Genomic DNA, 24,816 nt, shown 5'->3' with positions numbered 1-24,816 from the left:
TCGTGTCATTGATTGGACTCCAGGTTAGCTGACTCCTGACTCCAATTAGCTTTTGGAGAAGTCATTAGCCTAGGGGGTTCACATACTTTTCCCAACCTACACTGTGAATTTTTTAATGATTTATTCAATATATACAAGAAAAATACAATAATGTGTGTGTTATTAGTTAAAGCACACTATGTTTGTCTATTGGTGTGACTTAGATGAAGATCAGATCAAATTTGATGACCAATTTATGCAGAAATCCAGATAATTCCAAAGGGTTCACATACTTTTTCTTGCCACTGTAAATCTGAGACACTTCATTGAGTATGATATATCACGTTTCGTCTGGTATGTATTAATTTGTGGAAGTCCATCACCCATTTCGTATGATTTGTTACGAATTTGCAAAATGTAAAATATTTTATGAATTTGCAAAAACGAATCACGTTATGAATTTTAGCTAGGTGGCTAGGTGTGTAACATTAGCTAGCTCGCTAATATTAGCTAGCTCGCTAATATTAGCTAGGCTTGGGGTTAGGTTTAGGAGTTAGGTTAAAGTTAGGATTAGGGGAAGGGTTAGCTAAAAGGGTTCAAGTTAGGAGAAGAGTAGGCTAACATGCTAAGTAGTTGCAAAGTAGCAAGAAAATAGTAAGTAGTTGAAAAGTTGCTAAATAGCTCAAATGCTAAGTTGTCCATGATGAAATACAAACTCTCAACCTTTGGGTTGCTAAACATTTGTGTTATACGCCCACCCTCCTTTTGTTTTTGCCTTAAGTAACAATCTGACTTATGAAACCATATCAAATGTGGCATATACCTAATGGAGTGTCTCAGATTTATGTACAGAATAATACAAAATGCTCTGAGAACAGGTTGGATATATCCACAGCTCACTGCAGTGCACTGAAAGACCTGGCCTTAGGTACTGGATCTATCTGAGCTGAGGGGAAGTGTACGATGTGGAGGGGAGGGGAGAGGAGAGAGAAGGGAGGAGGGAGAGGGGGACATAGACCTCTGAGATGGCTGAGTGTCAGGTGAGTCTGCCTGTGCTGGCTGGCTGGCTGTATGTGGTCTGTATCTCCTGCTCCCTCTGCTTCTCTGTGTGTCTGTGCAGTGTAGCTCAGTAAACATCAGAGCTCTGCAGACTCCCATCTCCATCTGGTCAGTCGTGTTTGGCAGGCAAGCCAGCACACAAGCAGACTGAACAACTGACTGACCAACTGACACAGAGGCAGACACAGAGGCATACACAGAGACAGGTGGATAGACATGTTGCAGCTAAGTAGTAGGGGTTTGGTTAGTGGTTAGGGTCTGAGACTGCATTGGATGTTTTCCCATTGTCTTCCCACATAGCAGAGTCTACGTTAGGGGTAGGTAACGCTCTTCGTGGAGAGCTGCAGGTGATGCAGGATTTTGTTCCAACTAGGCACCACATCTGACCAACTGAGCTAATTGATCAGTTCAGTGATTGCCTAAATTCAGCACACCTGGTCTTCCAGGTGATGCGGCACTCCAGGACCGGGGTTGCCTACCCCTGGTCTATGTACTGTAAATCTCCAGTGTGTTTGAAAGGGATTGGTGAGACCACCAGGCACCATCAGTGCACCATCAGCTTAGCATCAGAAAATGTATATTATGTGAGAAATTTCCCATTGGAAATGCAAACTTCCCATCTCACCAACTCCAGGGTAGCTTTCTTACATTAGAGCTGTTTTATTGACATTAAGTGAATAATAGATGGATGGATGACGTCACTTCAGTCCTCTGTAAATATTTAAGTCTTAAAGGAAAATTGTGCATCATACAGGGATGATTTCTGTATTTTGAAAGTTACATATCTTGGAAACTTGATTACTGACAACAATGGACTAATGAAACAAATAGCAAAATATTGTTTTTGTATTGTGCATATCTGCTGCTATATCAATCATGTTTGGTGGGTGTGTATCTCCCACATAGTCAGTAGGGATGCCAAGCTGCCTGTCCCTTCCAGACAGATTAATCATAGACTCTTGTCTTATCAGCAGCATCTATAATAAAGAGCTTAGAGCCTGTTTGTTGGGAAAGTTCCTGTTCCTGTTTGACCCACAATAGAGACACTACTGCAGTACACAGGTCTGTCTGTCTGTCTGTCTGTCTGTCTGTCTGTCTGTCTGTCTGTCTGTCTGTCTGTCTGTCTGTCTGTCTGTCTGTCTGTCTGTCTGTCTGTCTGTCTGTCTGTCTGTCTGTCTGTCTGTCTGTCTGTCTCATTTACCCTGCACCGGATAGAAGGTATAAAGGATGAAGGTTGGGACTGTTGAAGGAGAGAGAGAGGCACATTGAGACTGTGTCTGTATTGATCTCTCTGACCGGGGCCAAGTCTCTTTCTGGGCCAGCGGCTCTCTGACTGGGCCTTTCTCTCACATCAAAGGTGCCTGACTGGAGCAGGGAGGATGGAAGGATGAACAGGAGGAGAGTGAGAGGGGGGCGTTTTGGTCGGGGTTCAGAGAGCATTAACCAACTCTAAGGGATGGCTGTGGAGGAGGCTTTGAAGTGTTCCTCTAGCATTAAAAGAGGGACAAGCTGACTGGTTAAATATTCTGAAGGAAGATGCTATGTAATGTCCAAGAAGTACAATGAGTCTTAAAGCAACTGTCCAGTGAAAACTTCACTTTTAAAAGTTCATATTCTGTTAACTCATACCCAAATAATGTTCTTGACTCGTATTTGTGGCCAGTGCATAAGTTGGAGAAAAAACACTTTAAAAAAACCTACAAACTTGTGTCTCAAATAGACTGTTTCAAAAATGTTTGCTATTTCTTGCATATATCCTGCCTCATTGCCTGAGCTGGCCAATCAGCAGTCTACTCGCATGGATATTTTTAATGACCAGAATACACCCACACCATTCTGTTGTTGGGGTATGCCCACACCATTCTGTTGTTGTGGTATGCCCACACCATTCCAACATAGAAAAGCTGCTTTTAACATATTTAATTAAAAAATTCTAATGAAAAGTATTTCACTCATTTTATAATTACACTACATTACCAAAATCAAATCAAATCAAATGTATTTATATTGCCCTTCTTACATCAGCTGATATCTCAAAGTGCTGTACAGTAACTCAGCCTAAAACCCCAAACAGCAAGCAATGCAGGTGTAAAAGCACAGTGGCTAGGAAAAACTCCCTTGAAAGGCCAAAACCTAGGAAGAAACCTAGAGAGGAACCAGGCTATGAGGGGTGGCCAGTCCTCTTCTGGCTGTGCCTGGTGGAGATTATAACAGAACATGGCCAAGGAGTAAATGTCAGTTGGCTTTTCATAGCCGATCATTAAGAGTATCTCTACCGCTCCTGCTGTCTCTAGAGAGTTGAAAAGGAGGTCTGGGACAGGTAGCATGTCCTGTGAACAGGTCAGGATTCCATAGCCGCAGGCAGAACAGTTGAAAATGGAGTATGTGGACACCAGCTTGTCAAACACATCATTCCAAAGTCGGGCATTAATATGGAGTTGGTCCCCCCTTTGCTGCTATAACAGCCTCCACTCTTCTAGGAAGGCTTTCCACTAGATGTTGGAACATTGCTGCGGGTACTTGCTTCCATTCAGCCACAAAAGCATTAGTGAGGTCGGGCACTGATGTTGGGCGATTAGACCTGGCTCGCAGTCGGTGTTGCAATTCATCCAAAAGGTGTTCGATGGGATTGAGGTCAGAGCTCTGTGCTGGCCAGTCAAGTTCTTCCACACTGGCCTTGACAAATCCTTTTTGTGTGGGCTTCGCTTTGTGCACGGGGGCATTGTAATGCTGAAACAGGAAAGGACCTTCCCCAAACTGTTGCTGCAAATGTGAAAGCACAGAATTGTCTGGCGAAGTAATAGGCCAAACATGCTCACAGAATGGGACCGCCGAGTGCTGAAACACGTAGTGTGTGAAAATCGTCTTCCTCGGTTGCAATACTCACTACCGAGTTCCAAACTGCCTATGGAAGCAACGTCAGCTTCGTCGGGAGCTTAATGAAATGGGTTTCCATGGCCGAGCTACCGCACACAAGCCTAAAATCACCATGCGCAATGCCAAGCATCGGCTGGAGTGGTGTAATGGCTCGCCGCCATTGGACTCTGGAGCAGTGGAAACGCATTCTCTGGAGTGATGACTCACACTTCACCATCTGGTAGTCCGACCGACTAATCTGGGTTTGGTGGATAACAGGAGAATGCTACCTGCTCAATGTAAGATGGTGCCGACAGACATGGAAGCTCTTCTAGCTCCTAAGCAACTTTGCAGTATTTTTTTTTTGTGTGTGTTATATCTTACATTATTAGCCCACAATGTTTTTTGTGTAATTACATACAGACGGAAATAAATCTTGGATATCAGAGCGGCGGTAACTCACCAGCATTATGACCAGGAATACGCCTTTTAATTTTTTAATTTTTTTACCTTTATTTAACTAGGCAAGTCAGTTAAGAACAAATTCTTATTTTCAATGACGGCCTAGGAACAGTGGGTTAACTGCCTGTTCAGGGGCAGAACGACAGATTTGTACCTTGTCAGCTCGGGGGTTTGAACTTACGACCTTCCGGTTACTAGTCCAAAGCTCTAACCACTAGGCTACCCTGCTGCATTGGATCCTTTGTTCGTACCCCGAGGGCAACTAAACTTATCCCAGAGGCTGCTCCAAGATGCTGCCGGCGGAGAAGAGGTATTCAGAATGCACTTCTAGTCTGACTCAGGAAACGTGCACACCATCCACCGCTTCCGAGGATATTACTTGCTAATTTTCAGTCTCTGGACAATAAAATAGACGAGCTCAGGCAGAGGAACTCCTTCCAGAGATACATCAGGGACTGTAACATACTCTGTTTCACCATATCATGGCTCTCTCGGGATATACTGTCTCTGTCCATACAGCGAGCTGGGTTCTCAGTACATTGCGTAGACAGGAGTAAAGAACTCTCCGGGAAGAAGAAAGACGGTGGTGTATCTTTCATGATGAACTACTCATGGTGTGATTGTGATAACATACAGAAACTCAAGTCCTTTTGTTCACCCAAGCTAGAATACCTTACAATAAAATGCCAAACATGTTACCTCCCAAGATACTTATCTTTGGTAATAGTCGTAGCCGTGTATATTCCCCCTCAATCCGAACTTCCAACAATTGAAGTTGGAAGTTTACATACACTTAGGTTGGAGCCATTAAAACTTGTTTTTCAACCACTCCACAAATTTCTTGTTAACAAACTATAGTTTTGGCAAGTCAGTTAGGACATCTACTTTGTGCATGACACAAATAATTTTCCCAACAATTGTTTACCGAATGATTATTTCACTTAGAATTCTAGTGGGTCAGAAGTTTACATACACTAAGTTGACTGTGCCTTTAAACATCTTGGAAAAATCCAGAAAATGATGTCATGGCTTTAGAAGCTTCTGATAGGCTAATTGACATAATTTGAGTCAATTCGAGGTGTACTTGTGGATGTATTTCAAGGCCTACCTTCAAACTCAGTGCCTCTTTGCTTGGCATCATGGGAAAATCAAAAGAAAATCAGCCCAAAAAATTGTAGACCTCCACAAGTCTGGTTCATCCTTGGGAGCAATTTCCAAATGCCTGAAGTTACCATGTTCATCTGTACAAACAATAGTATGCAAGTATAAACACCATGGGACCACGCAGCCGTCATACTACTCAGGAAGGAGACGCGTTCTGTCTCCTAGAGATGAGCGTACTTTGGTGCGAAATGTGCAAATCAATCCCAGAACAACAGCAAAGGACCTTGTGAAGATGCTGGAGGAAACAGGTACAAAAGTATCTATATCCACAGTAAAATAAGTCCTATAATCGACATAACCTGAAAGGCCAAGCAAGGAAGAAGCTACTGCTCCAAAACCGCCATAAGAAAAGCCAGACTACGATTTGCAACTGCACATGGGGACAAAGTTTGCACTTTTTGGAGAAATGTCCTCTGGTCTGATGAAACAAAAAAATAACTGTTTGGCCATAATGACCATCGGTATGTTTGGAGGAAAAAGGGGGAGGCTTGCAAGCCAAAGAACACCATCCCAACCGTGAAGCACGGGGGGTGGCAGCATCATGTTGTGGGAGGGCTTTGCTGCAGGAGGGACTGGTGCACTTCACAAAATAGATGGCATCATGAGAAAGTAAAATGATGTGGATTACATTTACATTTAAGTCATTTAGCAGACGCTCTTATCCAGAGCGACTTACAAATTGGTGCATTCACCTTATGACATCCAGTGGAACAGTAGTGCATCTAAATCTTTTAAGGGGGGGGGGGGGTGAGAAGGATTACTTTATCCTATCCTAGGTATTCCTTAAAGAGGTGGGGTTTCAGGTGTCTCCGGAAGGTGGTGATTGACTCCGCTGTCCTGGCGTCGTGAGGGAGTTTGTTCCACCATTGGGGGGCAGAGCAGCGAACAGTTTTGACTGGGCTGAGCGGGAACTGTACTTCCTCAGTGGTAGGGAGGCGAGCAGGCCAGAGGTGGATGAACGCAGTGCCCTTGTTTGGGTGTAGGGCCTGATCAGAGCCTGGAGGTACTGAGGTGCCGTTCCCCTCACAGCTCCGTAGGCAAGCACCATGGTCTTGTAGCGGATGCTGTCAAAAACCTCTTAATAGGTCCAAAAAACCACAATCTAACATCCATTCAGCCTCTCCTGAGAATGCAGACATGTGACATGTTAAAAGATACATCAGAATCTCCTCATTCGGCCCCATCAGATACTGAAGCTGAATGGATGTTAGATTGTGGTTTTTTGGACCTATTAAGAGGTCCCTGACAGTTAGTCCTCCCCGGCAGTCGCTGCCTCTAGAGCTGCCAGAGCTTCTGCCACCATAGAGTCTGTGACGCTCTGCACGTCATCGTCTTCCCCTTCCTTCTCCTCATCCTCGCTCTTCTTCACTGAGATCCCGATCCCATTCTCTGTGGTAGTGGCGTCCGGCGCCCCCCTATCGTCGTTTGTGTCTGCCGAGGACAGGCTAGTCGTACTGGTTTGAATGTCCACAGACAGGACACTCTGCTCATCTCCTGTGTCGCCCAGGTACTCTGGCGTGCCCCCCACCCCCTCGTCCAGCTCGTCCACTGATGAGGTGTTGCACCCCACCCCATACCTGTCCCCGATGGAGGGATCCGAGAAGTTCCGGACCATCCTAATCTTGTCTGGGTGAGAGTCAGTGTCACCTGAGTGGGTCAGATTGAGAGTAAGATCCAGGGAGGGTGTGTTGGGATAGACTCGGACTAGATTGAGGCCCTTGGATGGATCTCGTCTTGGCACCTGGCCCTCTGGATGGAGGATATATAGATCTCCACCACCCTCTCCCACATGAGGCTTGGCTGCCTGCCCCGTGCCCAACTCCCTCTCTGGATTGGTGGGCACGGCGTGGAGCTTGTTGATGTGGTTGTTGTCGATCTCCAGCTTGAGGCTTCCGCCACCTCCTCTTTCGGTGTACTTGTTGCTGAAGCCCAGGTTGTGGAAGCCCTGGTTCTGCTTAATGTTGAACTGGTTCCCACTGTCTCCTGGTAGGTGGTGCGACTGGTAGAGGGAGCTCTCAGCCGGGTCCCTCTTCCTGCCGTGGACGTCCACCTGAGCAGTCGGATCATAGATGTAACTGAGAGAGAGAGGAAAGGAAGAAATAAAGATATGAGGGAGGGAGAGAGAGAGAGAGAGAGAGAGAGAGAGGAAAGGAAGAAATAAAGATATATATATATGAGAGAGAGAGAGAGAGAGAGAGAAATAAAGATATATATATATGAGGGAGGGAGGGAGGGAGGGAGGGAGGGAGGGAGGGAGGGAGGGAGAGGGAGAGAGAGAGAGGAAAGGAAGAAATAAAGATATATATATATATGAGGGAGGGAGGGAGAGAGAGAGGAAAGGAAGAAATAAAGATATATATATATATGAGGGAGGGAGAGAGAGAGAGAGAGAGGAAAGGAAGAAATAAAGATGTATATATATATAGGGAGGGAGGGAGGGAGGGAGGGAGGGAGGGAGGGAGGGAGGGAGGGAGGGAGGGAGGGAGGGGGAGAGAGAGAGAGAGAGAGAGGAAGAAATAAAGATATATATATATGAGGGAGGGAGGGAGGGAGGGAGGGAGGGAGAGAGAGAGAGGAAGAAATAAAGATATATATATATGAGGGAGGGAGGGAGGGAGGGAGGGAGGGAGGGAGGGAGGGGGAAGGAGGGAGGGAAGGGGAGGGAGGGAGAGAGAGGAAGAGAGGAAAGGAAAATATATATGAGGGAGGGAGGGAGAGAGGAAAGGAAGAAATATATATGAGGGAGGGAGGGAGGGAGAGAGAGAGAGGAAAGGAAGAAATAAAGATATATATATGAGGGAGGGAGGGAGAGAGAGAGAGAGAGAGAGGAAGAAATAAAGATATATATATGAGGGAGGGAGGGAGGGAGGGAGGGAGGGAGGGAGAGAGAGAGAGAGAGAGAGAGGAAGAAATAAAGATATATATATATATATGAGGGAGGGAGGGAGGGGGAGAGAGAGAGAGAGAGGAAGAAATACAGATATATATGAGGGATGGAGGGAGGGAGGGAGGGGGAGAGAGAGAGAGAGAGGAAGAAATAAAGATATATATGAGGGAGGGAGGGAGGAGGGGGAGGGAGGGAGGGAGGGAGGGAGGGAGGGAGGGAGGGAGGGAAATAAAGAAGAAATAAAGATATATATATATATATATGAGGGAGGGAGGGAGGGAGAGAGAGAGAGGAAAGGAAGAAATAAAGATATATATATATGAGGGAGGAGAGAGAGAGAGAGGAAAGGAAGAAATAAAGATATATATATATATATATATGAGGGAAGGAGAGAGGGAGGGAGGGAGAGAGAGAGAGAAAAGGAAGAAATAAAGATATATATATATGAGGGAAGGAGAGAGGGAGGGAGGGAGAGAGGAAAGGAAGAAATAAAGATATATATATATGAGGGAGGGAGAGAGGGAGGGAGAGAGGGAAGATAGTGGATATATTGAAGCAACATCACAAGACATCAGTCAGGAAGTTAAAGCGGGGTTGCAAATGGGTCTTCCAAATGTACAATGACCCCAAGTATACTTCCAAAGTTGTGGCAAAATGGCTTAAGGACAACCAAGTAAAGGTATTGGAGAGGCCATCACAAAGCCCTGACCTCAATCATATATCAAATTTATGGGCAGAACTGAAAAAGCGTGTGCGAGCAAGGAAGCCTACAAACCTGACTCAGTTACACCAGCTCTGTCAGGAGGAATGGGCCAAACCTATTGTGGGAAGCTTGTGGAAGGCTTCCCGAAATGTTTGACCCTAGTTAAACAATTTAAAGGCAATGTTACCAAATACTAATTGAGTGTATGTAAACTTCTGACCCTCTGGGATTGTGATGAAAGAAATAAAAGCTGAAATAAATCATTCTCTCTACTATTATTCTGACATTTCACATTCTTAAAATAATTGGTGATCCTAACTGACCTAAGACAGGGAATTTAATAGGATTAAATGTCAGGAATTGTGAAAATCTGAGTTTAAATGTATTTGGCTAAGGTGTATGTAAACTTCTGACTTCAGCTCTATGTGACAGGGTCTAGAGACAATAACGGATTACAAAGGGAAAACCAGCCATGTCGCGGACACACGTCTTGCTTAACTAGTACTAGAACACACCATTAGAACTAAGAATTAGAATTCTATTACACCCTTAGAATTAGGAATTAGAACTCGATCATGCCCTTCATTTAGGATATAGAATGCTGCGTTTACTCAACTTGGCTTTAAACACAAGCATATTCAGGTGGAATTGGAAATTATTCTGCCTGTCAGATACCAGACCTCTTAGGAGTGTTGGCAGTCTGAATTTATAGTGAAGGAGAAGAGGGAGAGACATATTTCTGCATCATCAGTGTGTAGGAGAAGGTTAGCAATCTCTCTCATTTAGCAGTGGCGTTTCCCAATGAGATTGCTGAATGAATCCCGTCGACAGTCTCAAGTGCCTGTGTCTCGAAAAGAGGCTTGCTGGCTTTCACTCTCACTCTAACTGTGTGTGTCTGCGTGCGTGGATGCCTTTATGTGGTATGGTAAAGCTGTTTTCCCCACCCAACTATCCCCACCCCCACACAAACACACTTTTATCAGGACATAAAGACAGCCCTCCATTTCAATAGGAATTCCCACAAAATGTCCCTTTTACCATCATGATGGATCTGAGACTCCATTAAATGTGTTGCAATCATGTCAAAGGAATGCAGTCAGTGCACACTCAGGTGCCTCCTAGATGCCAGAATGGAGCCCCTGCTCAGGCTTAATCACCCACTTGAAGCTCTCCTTTGCTTGATTGATAAGCTCTTAGATTTATATTGCTCTGTAAAGACCATAGAGCTACAGCACTTGATAACTACTGTCCAAGACCTTCTATAGAGGAACACTGTGTGTGTTGATGCTCTGAGGTTTGTATTAGTGGTAGTAGTGATGGTGGTAGTTTTTATTTTTATTTAATAACCTTTATTTGTTGAGGAAATCCAAGTGAGATCAGGAGACCTCTTTTATAAAGGAGACCTGACCATGTCCTCCATCTCCAGATATGTACGCCAACAATGGAGGAGTTCTGCTGTTGGACATGGTGCAGGGCTGAGCTGGCAAGTAGTGATAATGGTAGTGGTGGTAGTGATAGTTGTAGTGGTGGTGGTAGTGATAGTGGTGGTGGTAGTGGTGGTAGTGATAGTAGTAGTGGTGGTGGTAGTGAAAGTAGTAGTGGTGGTGGTGGTGGTAGTATTGGTAGTGGTGGTAGTGATAGTAGTGGTGGTGGTAGTAATAGTAGTAGTGGTGGTGGTGGTAGTGGTAGTGGTAGTAGTGATAGTAGTAGTGGTGGTGATAGTGATAGTAGTAGTGGTGGTGGTAGTGATAGTAGTGGTGGTGGTAGTAGTGGTAGTGGTGGTGGTAGTGATAGTAGTGGTGGTGGTGGTAGTAATAGTAGTAGTGGTGGTGGTGGTAGTGGTAGTGGTAGTAGTGATAGTAGTGGTGGTGGTAGTGATGGTAGTGATAGTAGTAGTGGTGGTGATAGTGATAGTAGTAGTGGTGGTGGTAGTGATAGTAGTGGTGGTGGTAGTAGTGGTAGTAGTAGTGGTGGTGGTAGTGATAGTAGTAGTGGTGGTGGTAGTGATAGTAGTAGTGGTGGTGGTGGTGGTAGTGATAGTAGTAGTGGTGGTGGTAGTAGTGGTAGTGGTGGTAGTGATAGTAGTGGTGGTGGTAGTGATAGTAGTGGTGGTGGTAGTAGTGGTAGTAGTAGTGGTGGTGGTAGTAATAGTAGTAGTGGTGGTAGTAGTAGTGGTGGTGTAGTAGTGGTAGTAGTAGTGGTGGTGGTAGTGATAGTAGTGGTGGTGGTGGATAGTAGTAGTGGTGGTGGTAGTGTGGTGGTGGTAGTGATAGTAGTAGTGGTGGTGGTAGTAGTGGTAGTGGTGGTAGTGATAGTAGTTGTGGTGGTGGTGGTAGTGATAGTAGTTGTGGTGGTGGTAGTGATAGTAGTAGTGGTGGTGGTAGTGATAGTAGTAGTGGTGGTGGTAGTGATAGTAGTAGTGGTGGTGGTAGTGATAGTAGTTGTGGTGGTGGTAGTGATAGTAGTTATGGTGGTGGTAGTGATAGTAGTAGTTGTGGTGGTAGTAGTGGTGGTAGTGATAGTAGTGGTGGTGGTAGTGATAGTAGTAGTGGTGATGGTAGTGATAGTAGTGGTGGTGGTGGTAGTGATAGTAGTAGTGGTGATGGTAGTGATAGTAGTGGTGGTGGTGGTAGTGATAGTAGTAGTGGTGGTGGTAGTGATAGTAGTGGTGGTGGTGGTAGTGGTAGTGATAGTAGTGGTGGTGGTGGTAATAGTTGTGGTGGTGGTGGTAGTGATAGTAGTGGTGATGGTAGTGATAGTAGTGGTGGTGGTGGTAGTGATAGTAGTGGTGATGGTAGTGATAGTAGTGGTGGTGGTAATAGTTGTGGTGGTGGTGGTAGTGATAGTAGTGGTGATGGTAGTGATAGTAGTGGTGGTGGTGATGGTGGTGGTAGTGATAGTAGTGGTGGTGGTGGTGGTGGTGGTAGTGATAGTAGTGGTGGTGGTGGTGGTGGTAGTGATAGTAGTGGTGGTGGTGGTAGTGATAGTAGTAGTAGTGGTGGTGGTAGTGATAGTAGTGGTGGTGGTGGTGGTGGTAGTGATAGTAGTGGTGGTGGTGGTGGTAGTGATAGTAGTGGTGGTGGTGGTGGTAGTGATAGTAGTAGTGGTGGTGGTAGTGATAGTAGTTGTGGTGGTGGTAGTGATAGTAGTAGTGGTGGTGGTAGTGATAGTAGTAGTGGTGGTGGTAGTGATAGTAGTAGTGGTGGTGGTAGTGATAGTAGTAGTGGTGGTGGTAGTGAAAGTAGTAGTGGTGGTAGCGGCAGTGGGAGCTCGGTGCCATGTGCTTTGTACAGATGGATGGGATGGGGAAGGGAGGAGTGTGCTTAGACCAGGTTGCTGAGTCAGATATAGGACTTGGGTGAGGTCCAAGATGAGCGCTTTCTCTTGAAGTAGCACAGTACCACAGTTGACTGCAGCTCTCTCTCTCTCTCGCTCTCTAACTTTAACAGTTTATCAGTCCAGGTAGTGTGCTTGTTACTGTATATGTTGTATGTTGTCTCTGTGCCCATGTTGTTATATTTGTTTGTCTGTGCTGTACTGCAAATAGTGTGTCTCTACATGTCTGTCTCCATCTGTCTCCTTTCCGTCTGTCTGTCTGTCTCTGTCTGTCTCTGTCTACATTCTCAGTGTGTTTCTGTGTGTTTCTCCTTTCATTCTTAATTTTAAGGTCCTCCATCTCTAGATATGGACGCAAACTATGGCGGAGGCCTGCTGGACATGGTGAAGGGCGGAGCCGGCAAATTCTTCAGCAACTTCAAGGATAACCTGAAGGACACTCTAAAGGACACCTCCACCAAAGTCATGCACCAGGTGGCCACGTAAGTCCCAACAACCACCCCCATCCCCTTACCCGTACCTTTCCTGACCCCAGAACACTACCTATCCCCTGGCTCTGGCAAAGGGAATATGTTGTGACTGTGCCCCACATTGGAGCTCCTTGGCTGGGGTAAATTGACATGCCCCTGCCCATGCCAATAGCTCTGTTATAGCTAATCTCCCCATATGAAAAAATACTATAATGTATACTATGGTAGGAATACTATAGTATCCACTGTAGTGTTTTTGCTGACTGAAGACCTCCTTTACAAGGGAGACCTGACTTTTTTGTGGACATGACTAGTATTTACTGTAGTAAACCTTGGATCATTGCTATTCTAGTGTTTTGTGGACATGACTGTATTATTTAATGTCATGTTTTTGTGGACATGACTAGTATTTAATAAAGTGTTTTTGTTTTATTATGTTTCGCACTTGAAGTGGAGGCTTTCTTCTTCAGGAAGCCTACTGGAGAAATACTAAAAGAGCAAATGTTCCATAACCTGTAGGTAGGTAGGACTGGGTTCTGAACGGAGAGTTCATAGCTGCTCTTTTTGTATAACCATAGGGAACACAATAATGGCCTGTACTTGGCATGTAGGTTTCTCATTGGGAAATGGGGGAGGGAAAAGGGCAAATTTAAATACTGTAGTATAGTTATTTTTGTTGTTGTGTTTTTGTAGATATTTATGTAATATTTACTACAGATTTTTTTGTAGAGAATGCTGAAGTATTTACTATACTATTCTTCAGAATACTACAAAATTAAATACTAAGTACTACAGTCGTGGCCAAAAGTTTTGAGAATGACACAAATATTAATTTCCAAAGTTTGCTGCTTCAGTGTCTTTAGATATTTTTGTCAGATGTTACTATGGAATACTGAAGTATAATTACAAGCATTTCATAAGTGTCAAAATGCTTTTATTGACAATTACATGAAGTTGATGCAAAGAGTCAATATTTGCAGTGTTGACCCTTCTTTTTCAAGACCTCTGCAATCCGCCCTGGCATGATATCAATTAACTTCTGGGCCACATCCTGACTGATGGCAGCCCATTCTTGCATTATCAATGCTTGGAGTTTGTCAGAATTTGTGGGTTTCTGTTTGTCCACCCACCTCTTGAGGATTGACCACAAGTTCCCAATGAGATTAAGGTCTGGCGTGTTTCCTGGCCATGGACCCAAAATATCGATGTTTTGTTCCCCGAGCCACTTAGTTATCACTTTTGCCTTATGGCAAGGTGCTCCATCATGCTGGAAAAGGAATTATTCGTCACCAAACTGTTCCTGGATGGTTGGGAGAAGTTGTTCTCGGAGGATGTGTTGGTACCATTCTTTATTCATGGTGTTCTTAGACAAAATTGTGAGTGAGCCCACTCCCTTGGCTGAGAAGCAACCCCACACATGAATGGTCTCAGGATAATTTACTGTTGGCATGACACAGGACTCACCTTGTCTTCTCCGGACAAGCTTTTTTCCGGATGCCCCAAACATCGGAAAAGGGATTCATCAGAGAAAATGACTTTACCCCAGTCCTCAGGAGTCCAATCCCTGCACCTTTTGCAGAATATCAGTCTGTCCCTGATGTTTTTCCTGGAGAGAAGTGGCTTCTTTGCTGCCCTTCTTGACACCTTCACACCTGCCTGCTGCCATTCCTGAGCAAGCTCTGTATGGGTGATGCCCCGATCCCGCAGCTGAATCAACTTTATGAGACAGTCCTGGCGCTTGCTGAACTTTCTTGGGCGCCCTGAAGCCTTCTTCGCAACAATTGAACCGCTCTCCTTGAAGATCTTGATGATCCGATAAATGGTTGATTTAGTTGCAATCTTTCTGGCAGCAATATCCTTGCCTGTGAAGCCCTTTTTGTACAAAGCAATGATCACGGCACATGTTTCCTTGCAGGAAACCATGGTTGACAGAGGAAGAACAATAATTGCAAGCACCACCCTCCTTTTGAAGCTTCCAGTCTGTTATTCGAACTCAATCAGTAATCTCCAGCCTTGTCCTCGTCAACACTCATACTTGTGTTAACGAGAGAATCATTGACATGATGTCAGCTGGTCCTTTTGTGGCTGGTTTGAAATGCAGTGGAAATGTTTTTGGGGAATTCAGTTCATTTGCATGGCAAAGTGGCACTCTGCAATTAATTGCAATTAATCTGTTCACTCTTCATAACATGCCGGAGTATATGTAAATTGCCATCATAGAAACTGAGGCAGCAGACTTTGTGAAAATTAATATTTGTGTAATTCTCAAAACTTTTGGCCACGACTGTACACATGACCGAGAGATTCTACAGTGTGTAGTATAGTATTCTACAGTATACTACAGTTTACTACAGAATTCTATATTAAGTACATTAGTATTCTATAGTAAACTGAAGTATTTTTTTATGTGGGTCCATGCAATGGTTCTATTGGCTAAGGCTAGAAATATCACTGCCTCCCCTCCCACCCAAGTCTGACCCAAGTATGGTTCCCATGCTAGACTGACTCATAGGGCGGTAAATTAGATTACAATGTTTTTTTTACTGACCATTGCCAGCCAGTACTTTTTAAACATGCAAAAAAAAAAGTTTTTTTGTTGAAAAGGCAAGCTGTCTACTTATGGGAGATATACAGCTGGTGGGAGTTGTAGTTCATGTGTGTAGTTCTAATGAAACGGTTGGAAATTTTCGGCATTGTGCTTCTTCTTGGCCGTCAAATTAGTTGAATACCGGCATATGGTAGGTAAATTCACTCTGAAACACGTATACATTTTAATATACAGTGTATCTTAAATGACCATGTTTTTATGACTTTGACGATGCAAATGTGAGGTTTGTTCTTAGCCTACAAAACGAGGATCCAGGAAGTGCCACTTTCTTATCGTATAGCGCTCTGAGACTGGGCCTAGTAGCGCTCTGTGTGCCTGCTGGGCTCTAGTATGAGAGGAGGAGACTGTGTTTTCACCCAGCTGAGATCTTTACATGTCATCCCTTGGTTGCCAGGGTTCCTTGAGCTGTGAAACATGGAATGGAGTAACAATTCCCGGGTACCATTCACCTTTCAGCAGGACAATAACCTAAAACACAATGCCAAATATACACTGGAGTTGCTTCCCAAGATGGCATTGAATGTTCCTGAGTGGCCTAGTTACAGTTTGACTTAAATCGACTTGAAAATCTATGGCAAGACTTGAAAATGGTTGTCTAGCAATGATCAACAACCAACTTGACAGAGCTTGAAGAATTTAAAAAATAATAGTGTGCGAATATTATACAGTCCAGGCGTGCACTCTTATAGACTTCCCCAGAAAGACTCACAGCTGTAATCACTGCCAAAGTTGTAATTCTAAAATATATTGACTCGGAAGTGTGAATACTTACTGTATGTACAATAAATTAGATTCCTGTATTTCATTTTCAATACATTTGCAAAAATTTATAAAAATGTAACTTTTTCATTATTAAGTATTGTGTGTAAATGGATGAGAATACAAATCTATTTAATCCATTTTGAATTCAGGCAGAAACAGAAAACAATGTGGAATAAGTCAATGGGTATGAATACTTTCTGAAGTCACTGCATATGTACAAATTAACAGTTGCAAAGCATTCTGTTTATTATTCTAATGAGCTCCGCCCCAGAACAAGGTCAATAATAATACCCAGAGTGCTTTGCATTTCATTTTGGTATCTGCATTTTCACATTTACCTTTTGATCATTTAGCAGACGTTGTTGCTGTTCGGCCAGCTACTTGCAAATTTATTTTTGTATGTCAAATTACAAAATACATGTATTGTAATTAAATACATAAAAAATATACTTTTTTAGTTTCTTTCTTTGTGGTATTTTGTATTAGCATTTTCAGATTTTTGCCCTTCCCTGGTCATGATGAGGTCATATTGAAACCTGGGGTGTCACATGACCCCATCTTGGCCTGGGTTGAGCTAGGGTTATCTAGGTGACCGATATAAACGGGATGATAAGTGGGAGACCGGTTCAGAGGAGAGCTGTAATGCAATGGCCAATGGGGGTTTCACCCACTTACAGTGGTTTGCTTTGCTGTGTTGTGACCACACTGCTGAGTGTGTGAGGTATTGCCACAGGAGACTCACTTACTGTTAGAGCACAGGTCTAATGTCTCTAATGTAATACAGCCAAGGGCAGCTGTAGCTCTCCTGGCCTAATGCATGCTTGTGTTTTTGTGTGTATCTGGCAGGGCACAGAATTCAGTAGCCTATGCACCTTTGTATGTGTACATCGACCTCACCTCTCTTACCCTCACCAAGATACTATCAAGTCTGTTTAGTGTCTACTGTAACAATCTGCTTCACAAGGGGAGTCAGGGGGCACACGCTCCAGCATCCAGTCAGCGGCTGCTAATCTGCATCGCTATAGCACCGCTGGCCTCATGCGTCGATGCAACACAACACCTGCACCTTCCGTGGCCTCCAACTGCTCTTAAATGCTAGTAAAACTAAATGCATGCTCTTCAACCAATTGCTGCCTGCACTCTCCCGCCCGCCTAGCATCACTACTCTGGACAGTTCTGACTTAGAATATGTGGACAACTACAAATACCTAGGCGTCTGGTTAGACTGTAAACTCTCCTTCCAGACTCACATTAAGCATCTCCAATTCAAAATTAAATCTAGAATCTGCTTCCTATTTCGCAAAACAAAGCATCCTTCACTCATGCTGCCAAACATACCCTCGTAAAACTGACTATACGACCGATCCTTGACTTCGGCGATGTCATTTACAAAATAGCCTCCAACACCCCACTCAGCAAATTGGATGAAGTCTATCACAATGCCATCCGTTTTGTCACCAAAGCTCCTTATACTACCCACCACTGTGACCTGTATTCTTTCGTTGGCTGTTCCTAGCTACATATTTGTTGCCAAACCCACAGGCTCCAGGTCATCTATAAGTCTTTGCTAGGTAAAGCCCCACCTTATCTCAGCTCACTGGACGCCATAGCAGCACCCACCCTTAGCACACGCTCCAGAAGGTATATTTCACTGGTCATCCCCAAAGCCAACACCCCCTTTGGCCGCCTTTCCTTCCAGTTCTCTGCTGCCAATGACTGGAACGAATTGCAAAAATCACTGAAGCTGGAAACGTATATCTCCCTCACTAACTTTAAGCATCAGCTATCAGTGCAGCTCACCGATCACTGTACCTGTACACAGCCCATCTGTATATAGCACACCCAACTACCTCATCCCCATATTGTTTTTTTGTTTTTTTGCTCTTTTGCAACCCAGTATCTCTACTTGCACATTATCATCTGCACATCTATCACTCCAGTGTTAATGCTAAATTGTAATTATTTCGCCTCTGTGGCCTATTTATTGCCTTACCTCACTAATGTTACTACATTTGCACAAACTGTACATATATTTTCCTGTTGTGTTATTGACTGTACGTTTATTCATCCCATGTGTAACTCTGTTGTTGTTTTTGTTACACTGCTTTGCTTTATCTTGGCCAGGTCGCAGTTGTAAATGAGAACTTGTTCTCAACTGGCCTACCTGGTTAAATAAAGGTGAACTATTTTTTTTAATAAAAAAATGGTATAATTCCTTCTCGCATCTACACGCTCTCCTCCTCTCACATTTTCCCTTCGCTTGTGGACTTCAGTGCACAACACATCAGCTGTCTGTGTCCAGGCAAAAAATATATACTTTCCAACCCAAACCTTCATATCATAACTGCTAACCTCTACACACAGCCTACAGCGTTGTCATCATATTAGCTAACGTCATAGTCAACATAGCTACTAAAACTAACGCATTAGTAAACCCGCTACAATCATGGAGTACAGTGTACAGTCAGCAAGCTGCAGCTTATGCTTTCAGTACCAGATTAATTCTCTGATCCTTTGATTGGGTGGGCAACATGTCAGTTCATGCTGGAAAAGCTCTGATAGGTTGGAGGATGTCCTCTGGAAGTTGTCATCATTGCTGTGTAAGTCTATGGAAGGGAGTGAGAACCATGAGCCTCCTAGGTTTTGTATTGAACTCAATGTACCCAGAGGAAGATGGAAACAGTCCTCCAGCTACACAATGTTGCTCCCCTACAGAGTGCTGTTGAGGCTAAAGTAGACCTTCATTGCAAAAGTGTGGTTTAATCAATTATTTGGTGACATGTGAAAATATTTAGTATAGTTTATCTATAAATGATAACTTTTTAAATATTTCACTATTTCTGTTTTTCTGAAATTCACTGAGGAGGATGGGCCTCCCCTTCCTCTGAGGAGCCTCCACCAGCAGCCAGAGTAAGCAGAGCTAGCACTAGCAGCAGCGACAGTATTACAGTTAGCAGAGCTAGCACTAGCAGCTGCTACTACAGTTAGCAGAGATTAACTATGCAATATGTTGTGTTTTTATGTAGTATTTCTTACACTGTTACACCAGGAAATCTTAAGTCTTATTACATACAGCAGGTAAGGAACTACTGGATATAAGAGCAACGTCAACTTACCAACATTGCGACCAGGAATACGACCTTCCCGAAGCGGATCCTCTGTTTGGACCACCACCCAGGACAATGGACCGGATCCCAGTAGGCTAGTCAAAACAACGGCGTCGCAGAAGGAGCAGACGGAGTGGTGTTCTGGTCAGGCTCAGTAGACGGGCACATCGCTCACCGCTCCCGAGTATACTACTCGCCAATGTCCAGTCTCTTGACAACAAGGTAGACAAAATTCGAGCAAGGGTTGCCTACCAGAGAGACATCAGAGATTGTAACATTCTCTGTTTCACGGAAACATGGCTCACTCGAGATACGTTATCAGAGTCGGTACAGCCACCCGGTTTCTTCACGCATCGCGCCGACAGAAACAAACATCTCTCTGGTAAGAAGAAGGGTGGGGGTGTATGCCTTATGATTAACGAGTTGTGGTGTGATCATAACAACATACAGGATCTCAAGTCCTTTTGTTCACCTGACCTAGAATTCCTTACAATCAAATGCCGATTGCGTTATCTTAGATTATAATCACAGCCGTGTATATCCCCCCCAAACAGACACCTAGACGGCCCTGAAAGAACTTAATTGGACTCTATGTAAACTGGAAACCACATATCCTGAGGCTGCATTTATTGTAGCTGGGGATTTTAACAAGGCTAATCTGAAAACAAGGCTGCCTAAATGTTATCAGCATATCGAATGCGCGACCCGGGCTGGCAAAATTCTGGATCATTGCTACTCTAAATTCTGCTACGCATACAAAGCCCTCCCTCGGCCTCCTTTCGGCAAATCTGACCACGACTCAATTTTGTTGCTCCCAGCCTATAGACAGAAACTTAAACAGGAAACGCCTGTGCTCAGGTCTGTTCAACACTGGCCCGACAAATCTGATTCCACGCTTCAAGATTGCTTCGATCACGTGGACTAGGATATGTTCCAGATAGCCTCAGACAACAACATTGGTGTATACGCTGATTCTGTGAGCAAGTTTATTAGCAAGTGCATCGGTGATGTACCCACGATGACTATTAAAACTTTCCAGAACCAGAAACCGTGGATAGATGGCAGCATTTGCGCAAAACTGAAAGCGCGAACCACTGCTTTTAATCATGGCAAGGCAACCGGAAACATGACCGAATACAAACAGTGTAGCTGTTCCCTCAAACAAGCTAAGCGTCAGTATAGAGACAAAGTAGAGTCACAGACACAAGACTTATGTGGCAGGGTCTGCAGTCAATCACAGATTGCAAAAAGAAAACCGTCGTGGACACCGACGTCTTGCTCCCAGACAAACTGAAAAACTTATTTGCTCGCTTTGAGGACAATACAATGCCACTGACACAGCCCGCTACCAAAACCTGCGGGCTCTCCTTCACCGCAGCCAACGTGAGTAAAACATGTAAACGTGTTAACCCTCGCAAGGCTGCCGGCCCAGACGGCATCCCTAGCTGCGTCCTCAGAGCATGCGCAGACCAGCTGGCTGGTGTGTTTACCGACATATTCAATCAATCCCTATCCGTCTGCTGTTCCCACATGCTTCAAGAAGGCCACCATAGTTCCTGTTCCCAAGAAAGCTAAGGTAACTGAGCTAAACGACTATCCACCCATACAGTCAGCGTAGTGAAGAAGGCGTGACAGCACCTCTTCAACCTCAGGAGGCTGAAGAAATTTGGCTTGTCACCAAAAACACTCACAAACTTTTACAGATGCACAACCGAGAGCATCCTGTTGGGCTGTATCACCACCTGTACTGCAACTGCTCCACCCACAACTGTAAGGCTCTCCAGAGGGTAGTGAGGTCTGCAAAATGCATCACCGGTGGCAAACTACCTGCCCTCCAGGCTCCCTACACCACCCGATGTCACAGGAAGGCCAAAAAGATCATCACGAACAACAGCCACCCGAGCCACTGCCTGTTCACCCCGCTATCATCCAGAAGGCGAGGTCAGTACAGGTGCATCAAAGCTGGGACCGAAAGACTGAAAAACAGCTTCTATCTCAAAGCCATCAGACTGTTAAAACCTGTTTGGGATAGGGGGCAGCATTTTCACGTTTGGATGAAAAGCGTGCCCAGAGTAAACCGCCTGCTACTCAGTTCCAGTTGGTAATATATGCATATTATTAGTAGATTTGGATAGAAACCCCTCTGTAGTTTCTAAAACTGTTTGAATCATGTCTGTGAGTATAACAGAACTCATATGTCAGGCAAAAACCTGAGAAAAATCCAACCAGGATGTGGGAAATCTGAGGTTTGTAGTTTTTCAACTCATTGCCTATCGAATACACTGTGTCTATGGGGTCAAATTGCACTTCCTAAGGCTTCCACTAGATGTCAACAGTCTTTAGAACCTTGTTTGATGCTTCTACTGGGAAGGAGGGGGGAATGAGGGCTGAGTGAGTCAGTGTTCTGGCAGAGTGCCATGAACTCGTGGCGCACGTTCACGTAAGAGTTAGCTTGGGTTCCATTGCATTTCTGAAGACAAAGGAATTCTCCGGTTGGAACATTATTGAAGATTTATGATAAAAACATCCTAAAGATTGATTCTATACTTCGTTTGACATGTTTCTACGGACTGTAACGGAACTTTTTGGCTTTTCACGTCATGAATTTGGGTTTTGAATATTTTAAAGATGAATGAACAAAATAAAACATTTATTGTGGACCTGGGATTCCTGGGATTGCATTCTGATGAAGATCATCAAAGGGAAGTGAATATTTATAATGCTATTTCTGACCTCTGTTGACTCCAACATGGCGGATATCTGTATTGCTTGATTTGTTGTCTGAGCGCCGTACTCAGATTATTGCACGGTTTGCTTTTTCCGTAAAGTTTTTTTGAAATCTGACACAGCAGTTGCATTAAGGAGAAGTATATCTTTAATTCTGTGAATAACAGTTGTATCTTTTATCAATGTTTATTATGAGTATTTCTGTAAATTGACGTGGCTCTCTGCAAAATCACCGGATGTTTTGGAAGCAAAACATTACTGAACGTAACGCGCCAATGTAAACTGAGATTTTTGGGTATAAATATGCACTTTATCGAATAAAACATACATATATTGTGTAACATGATGTCCTATGAGTATCATCTGATGAAGATCATCAAAGTTAGTGATTCATTTTATCTATATTTCTGCTTTTTGTGACTCCTCTTTGGCTGGAAAAATGGCTGTGTGTGTTTTTGTGACTTGGCTCTGACCTAACATAATCATTTGTTGTGCTTTCATTGTAAAGCCTTTTTGAAATCAGACACGATTGGTAGATTAACAAGAAGTATATCTTTCATTTGGTGTATTGCACTTGTTAATGTATTAAAGTTACATATTTCAAAAAAATATTTTTGAATTTCGCGCGCTGCCTTTTTAGCGGAATATTGTCGAGCCTGGCCATAAGAAGTTTTATACAGCCATCACATTGAGTGGCTGCTGCCAACATACTGACTCAAATCTCTAGCCACTTTAATAATTAAAAATTGGATGTAATAAATGTATCACGAGTGACTTTAAACAATGCCACTTTATATAATGTTTACATACCCTACATTACTCATCTCATATGTATATATTGTACTCCATACCATCTACTGCATCTTGCCTATGCCGTTCGGCCATCGCTCATCCATATATTTATATGTACATATTATTATTCATTCCTTTACACTTGTGTGTATAAGGTAGTTGTTGTGAAATTGTTAGATTACTTGTTAGATATTACTGCATGGTCGGAACTAGAAGTACAAGCATTTCGCTACACTCGCATTAACATCTGCTAACCATGTGTATGTGACCAATAACATTTGATTTGATGATTTGATTACGCTAGCAGCAGCTAGTACAGTTAGCAGAGCTAGCGCTAGCCATATTATCCAGATAAGCTAACACTGTTCACGCTGCAGGAGAGCACAACAAAACACTGGATCAAAATAAAATGCTGCTTTTGGTCCAATTACCTCGTTAAGAGGAATTGCCCACTGATACTTCCTACTGTTCCCGCTTCCCCTCCTCCCCACCCCCTTCTCTGCCCTCCCTTCCTGCCTCCCCCTCTTCCCTCCCTGCCTCCATCTCTGCTTCCCTGCCGGCCCTCCCTGCCTCCCCTCCTCCCTCCCTGCCTCCCCCTACTCCCCTCTCTCCCTGCCTCAGTTTACCCAGGTGGCTGGGCTGTTGGGTAATCATGCAAGGCCAGGATGGGAAGCCCTCAGGGCTATATGGCACTCATCCACCCCAGCACTTCACTAACAGACCAGTGGCCTAGATAGTGGATTTACATTTACACCACAAGCAACAGGGCCCCAGCCTCATACACTTTAGGCTACTTCTATTGTCACTTGAATTGCATAGCTTTGGCTAGTAGGCTACTGACCCCTGTCTGTGTATGTCTACTCCTCTACAGCTTGCTACAATGTCATTTTTAACCATTACATTAGATACAAATGTGACAACACAAAACAGTCGACACAGTATTCTAAACACTGTAATTACATATTCTGAATTGCATTATATGTTATTTAACAAAACATCTCTGTTTACAGATACACAAAAGGAGAGCTGGACATTGCCTACATCACATCACGAATCATAGGTGAGTACTGTATAGAAACATCATTCTCGAACTGTAGTTTAATTTTCTCATTATGGGGAACAGTAAGCCTGTCTTCGGGCTTCAAAGGTTTCTTCTCAACCTAGCCAGCGTTAGACATCTGGATCTCTCAGTCTCCAGTCTCCTATAAATATTGCCTCACTTTTTCCCCTGCACAACATCTACTTTAAATATGCAGGTGACAGAGGGTGAGATGTCTGGGAGAGTGGGTGTACCCCTAATAAAATAAAACACCCCTAATAAAAACACAAATGATACTCCAACCTTGTGATGGGCCCCTCATAGCAGGCAACACACACACACACACACACACACACACACACACACACACACACACACACACACACACACGCTTCCACCTCCCACACCTGAGTGCTGTAAACAGAGGAGAGCTATGCTGTGGAAACCACAGTACTACTCACTCTTCCTTCTCCTGACACACACACACACACACACACACACACACACACTCTTTCAGTGTTGTAAGGTTGCATGTAACAGCAGTCTGTCCTACAGATGCAGAGGACACAGTCACGCAGGCGTTACTTGGGGGCCCCTATCCCATCATGCATAGCGTGTCACCTCTGACCCCTCCTCTCACTGAAAACTCATAATTATTCTCTATAACACCCCACATGTAGCTGCACATGCCAGTCAAACCTGTTATAAAACACCTGCAGTTATATTATTTTAAACCCAATTTTAAACAGAAGAATATAACTATACATAAATCCCAAACTGTACTCTCACCTTTTCGACATTTAGTATGATTCCCTGTCTGTTTTATATGTTTACAGCCTTCCTACTGCACATGAAATCCCCAATA

The 24,816-nt window shown here is 43.9% G+C and overlaps 1 protein-coding gene and 1 non-coding gene across 6 annotated transcripts in view; one reads left to right on the top strand and one right to left on the bottom strand.

Annotated features, from left to right (window-relative positions):
• The window catches only part of dnajc6 (DnaJ (Hsp40) homolog, subfamily C, member 6), a 72,284-nt gene that overhangs the window by 10,664 nt on the left and 36,804 nt on the right, over nucleotides 1–24,816 (top strand). For 4 of the 5 annotated variants that reach the window (XM_065009210.1, XM_065009208.1, XM_065009207.1 and 1 more), the window contains 2 exons: nucleotides 12,778–12,928; nucleotides 23,923–23,972. In XM_065009210.1, the coding sequence (XP_064865282.1) occupies nucleotides 12,778–12,928; nucleotides 23,923–23,972 (201 nt within the window). The remainder of the gene's footprint in view (nucleotides 1–12,777; nucleotides 12,929–23,922; nucleotides 23,973–24,816) is intronic. The other variant, XM_065009209.1, reaches the window with a different exon arrangement.
• Nucleotides 13,369–13,423, bottom strand: LOC115108796 (U7 small nuclear RNA). The gene has a single exon (XR_003860388.1). It is a non-coding gene; the product is annotated as a U7 small nuclear RNA (small nuclear RNA).

This window comes from Oncorhynchus nerka, linkage group LG24 (assembly GCF_034236695.1).
Source record: "Oncorhynchus nerka isolate Pitt River linkage group LG24, Oner_Uvic_2.0, whole genome shotgun sequence".
Taxonomy (NCBI): Eukaryota; Metazoa; Chordata; class Actinopteri; order Salmoniformes; family Salmonidae; genus Oncorhynchus; species Oncorhynchus nerka.
The sequence above is the reverse complement of the archived record's forward strand: the minus strand, read 5'-3'. Positions and strand labels throughout refer to the sequence as shown.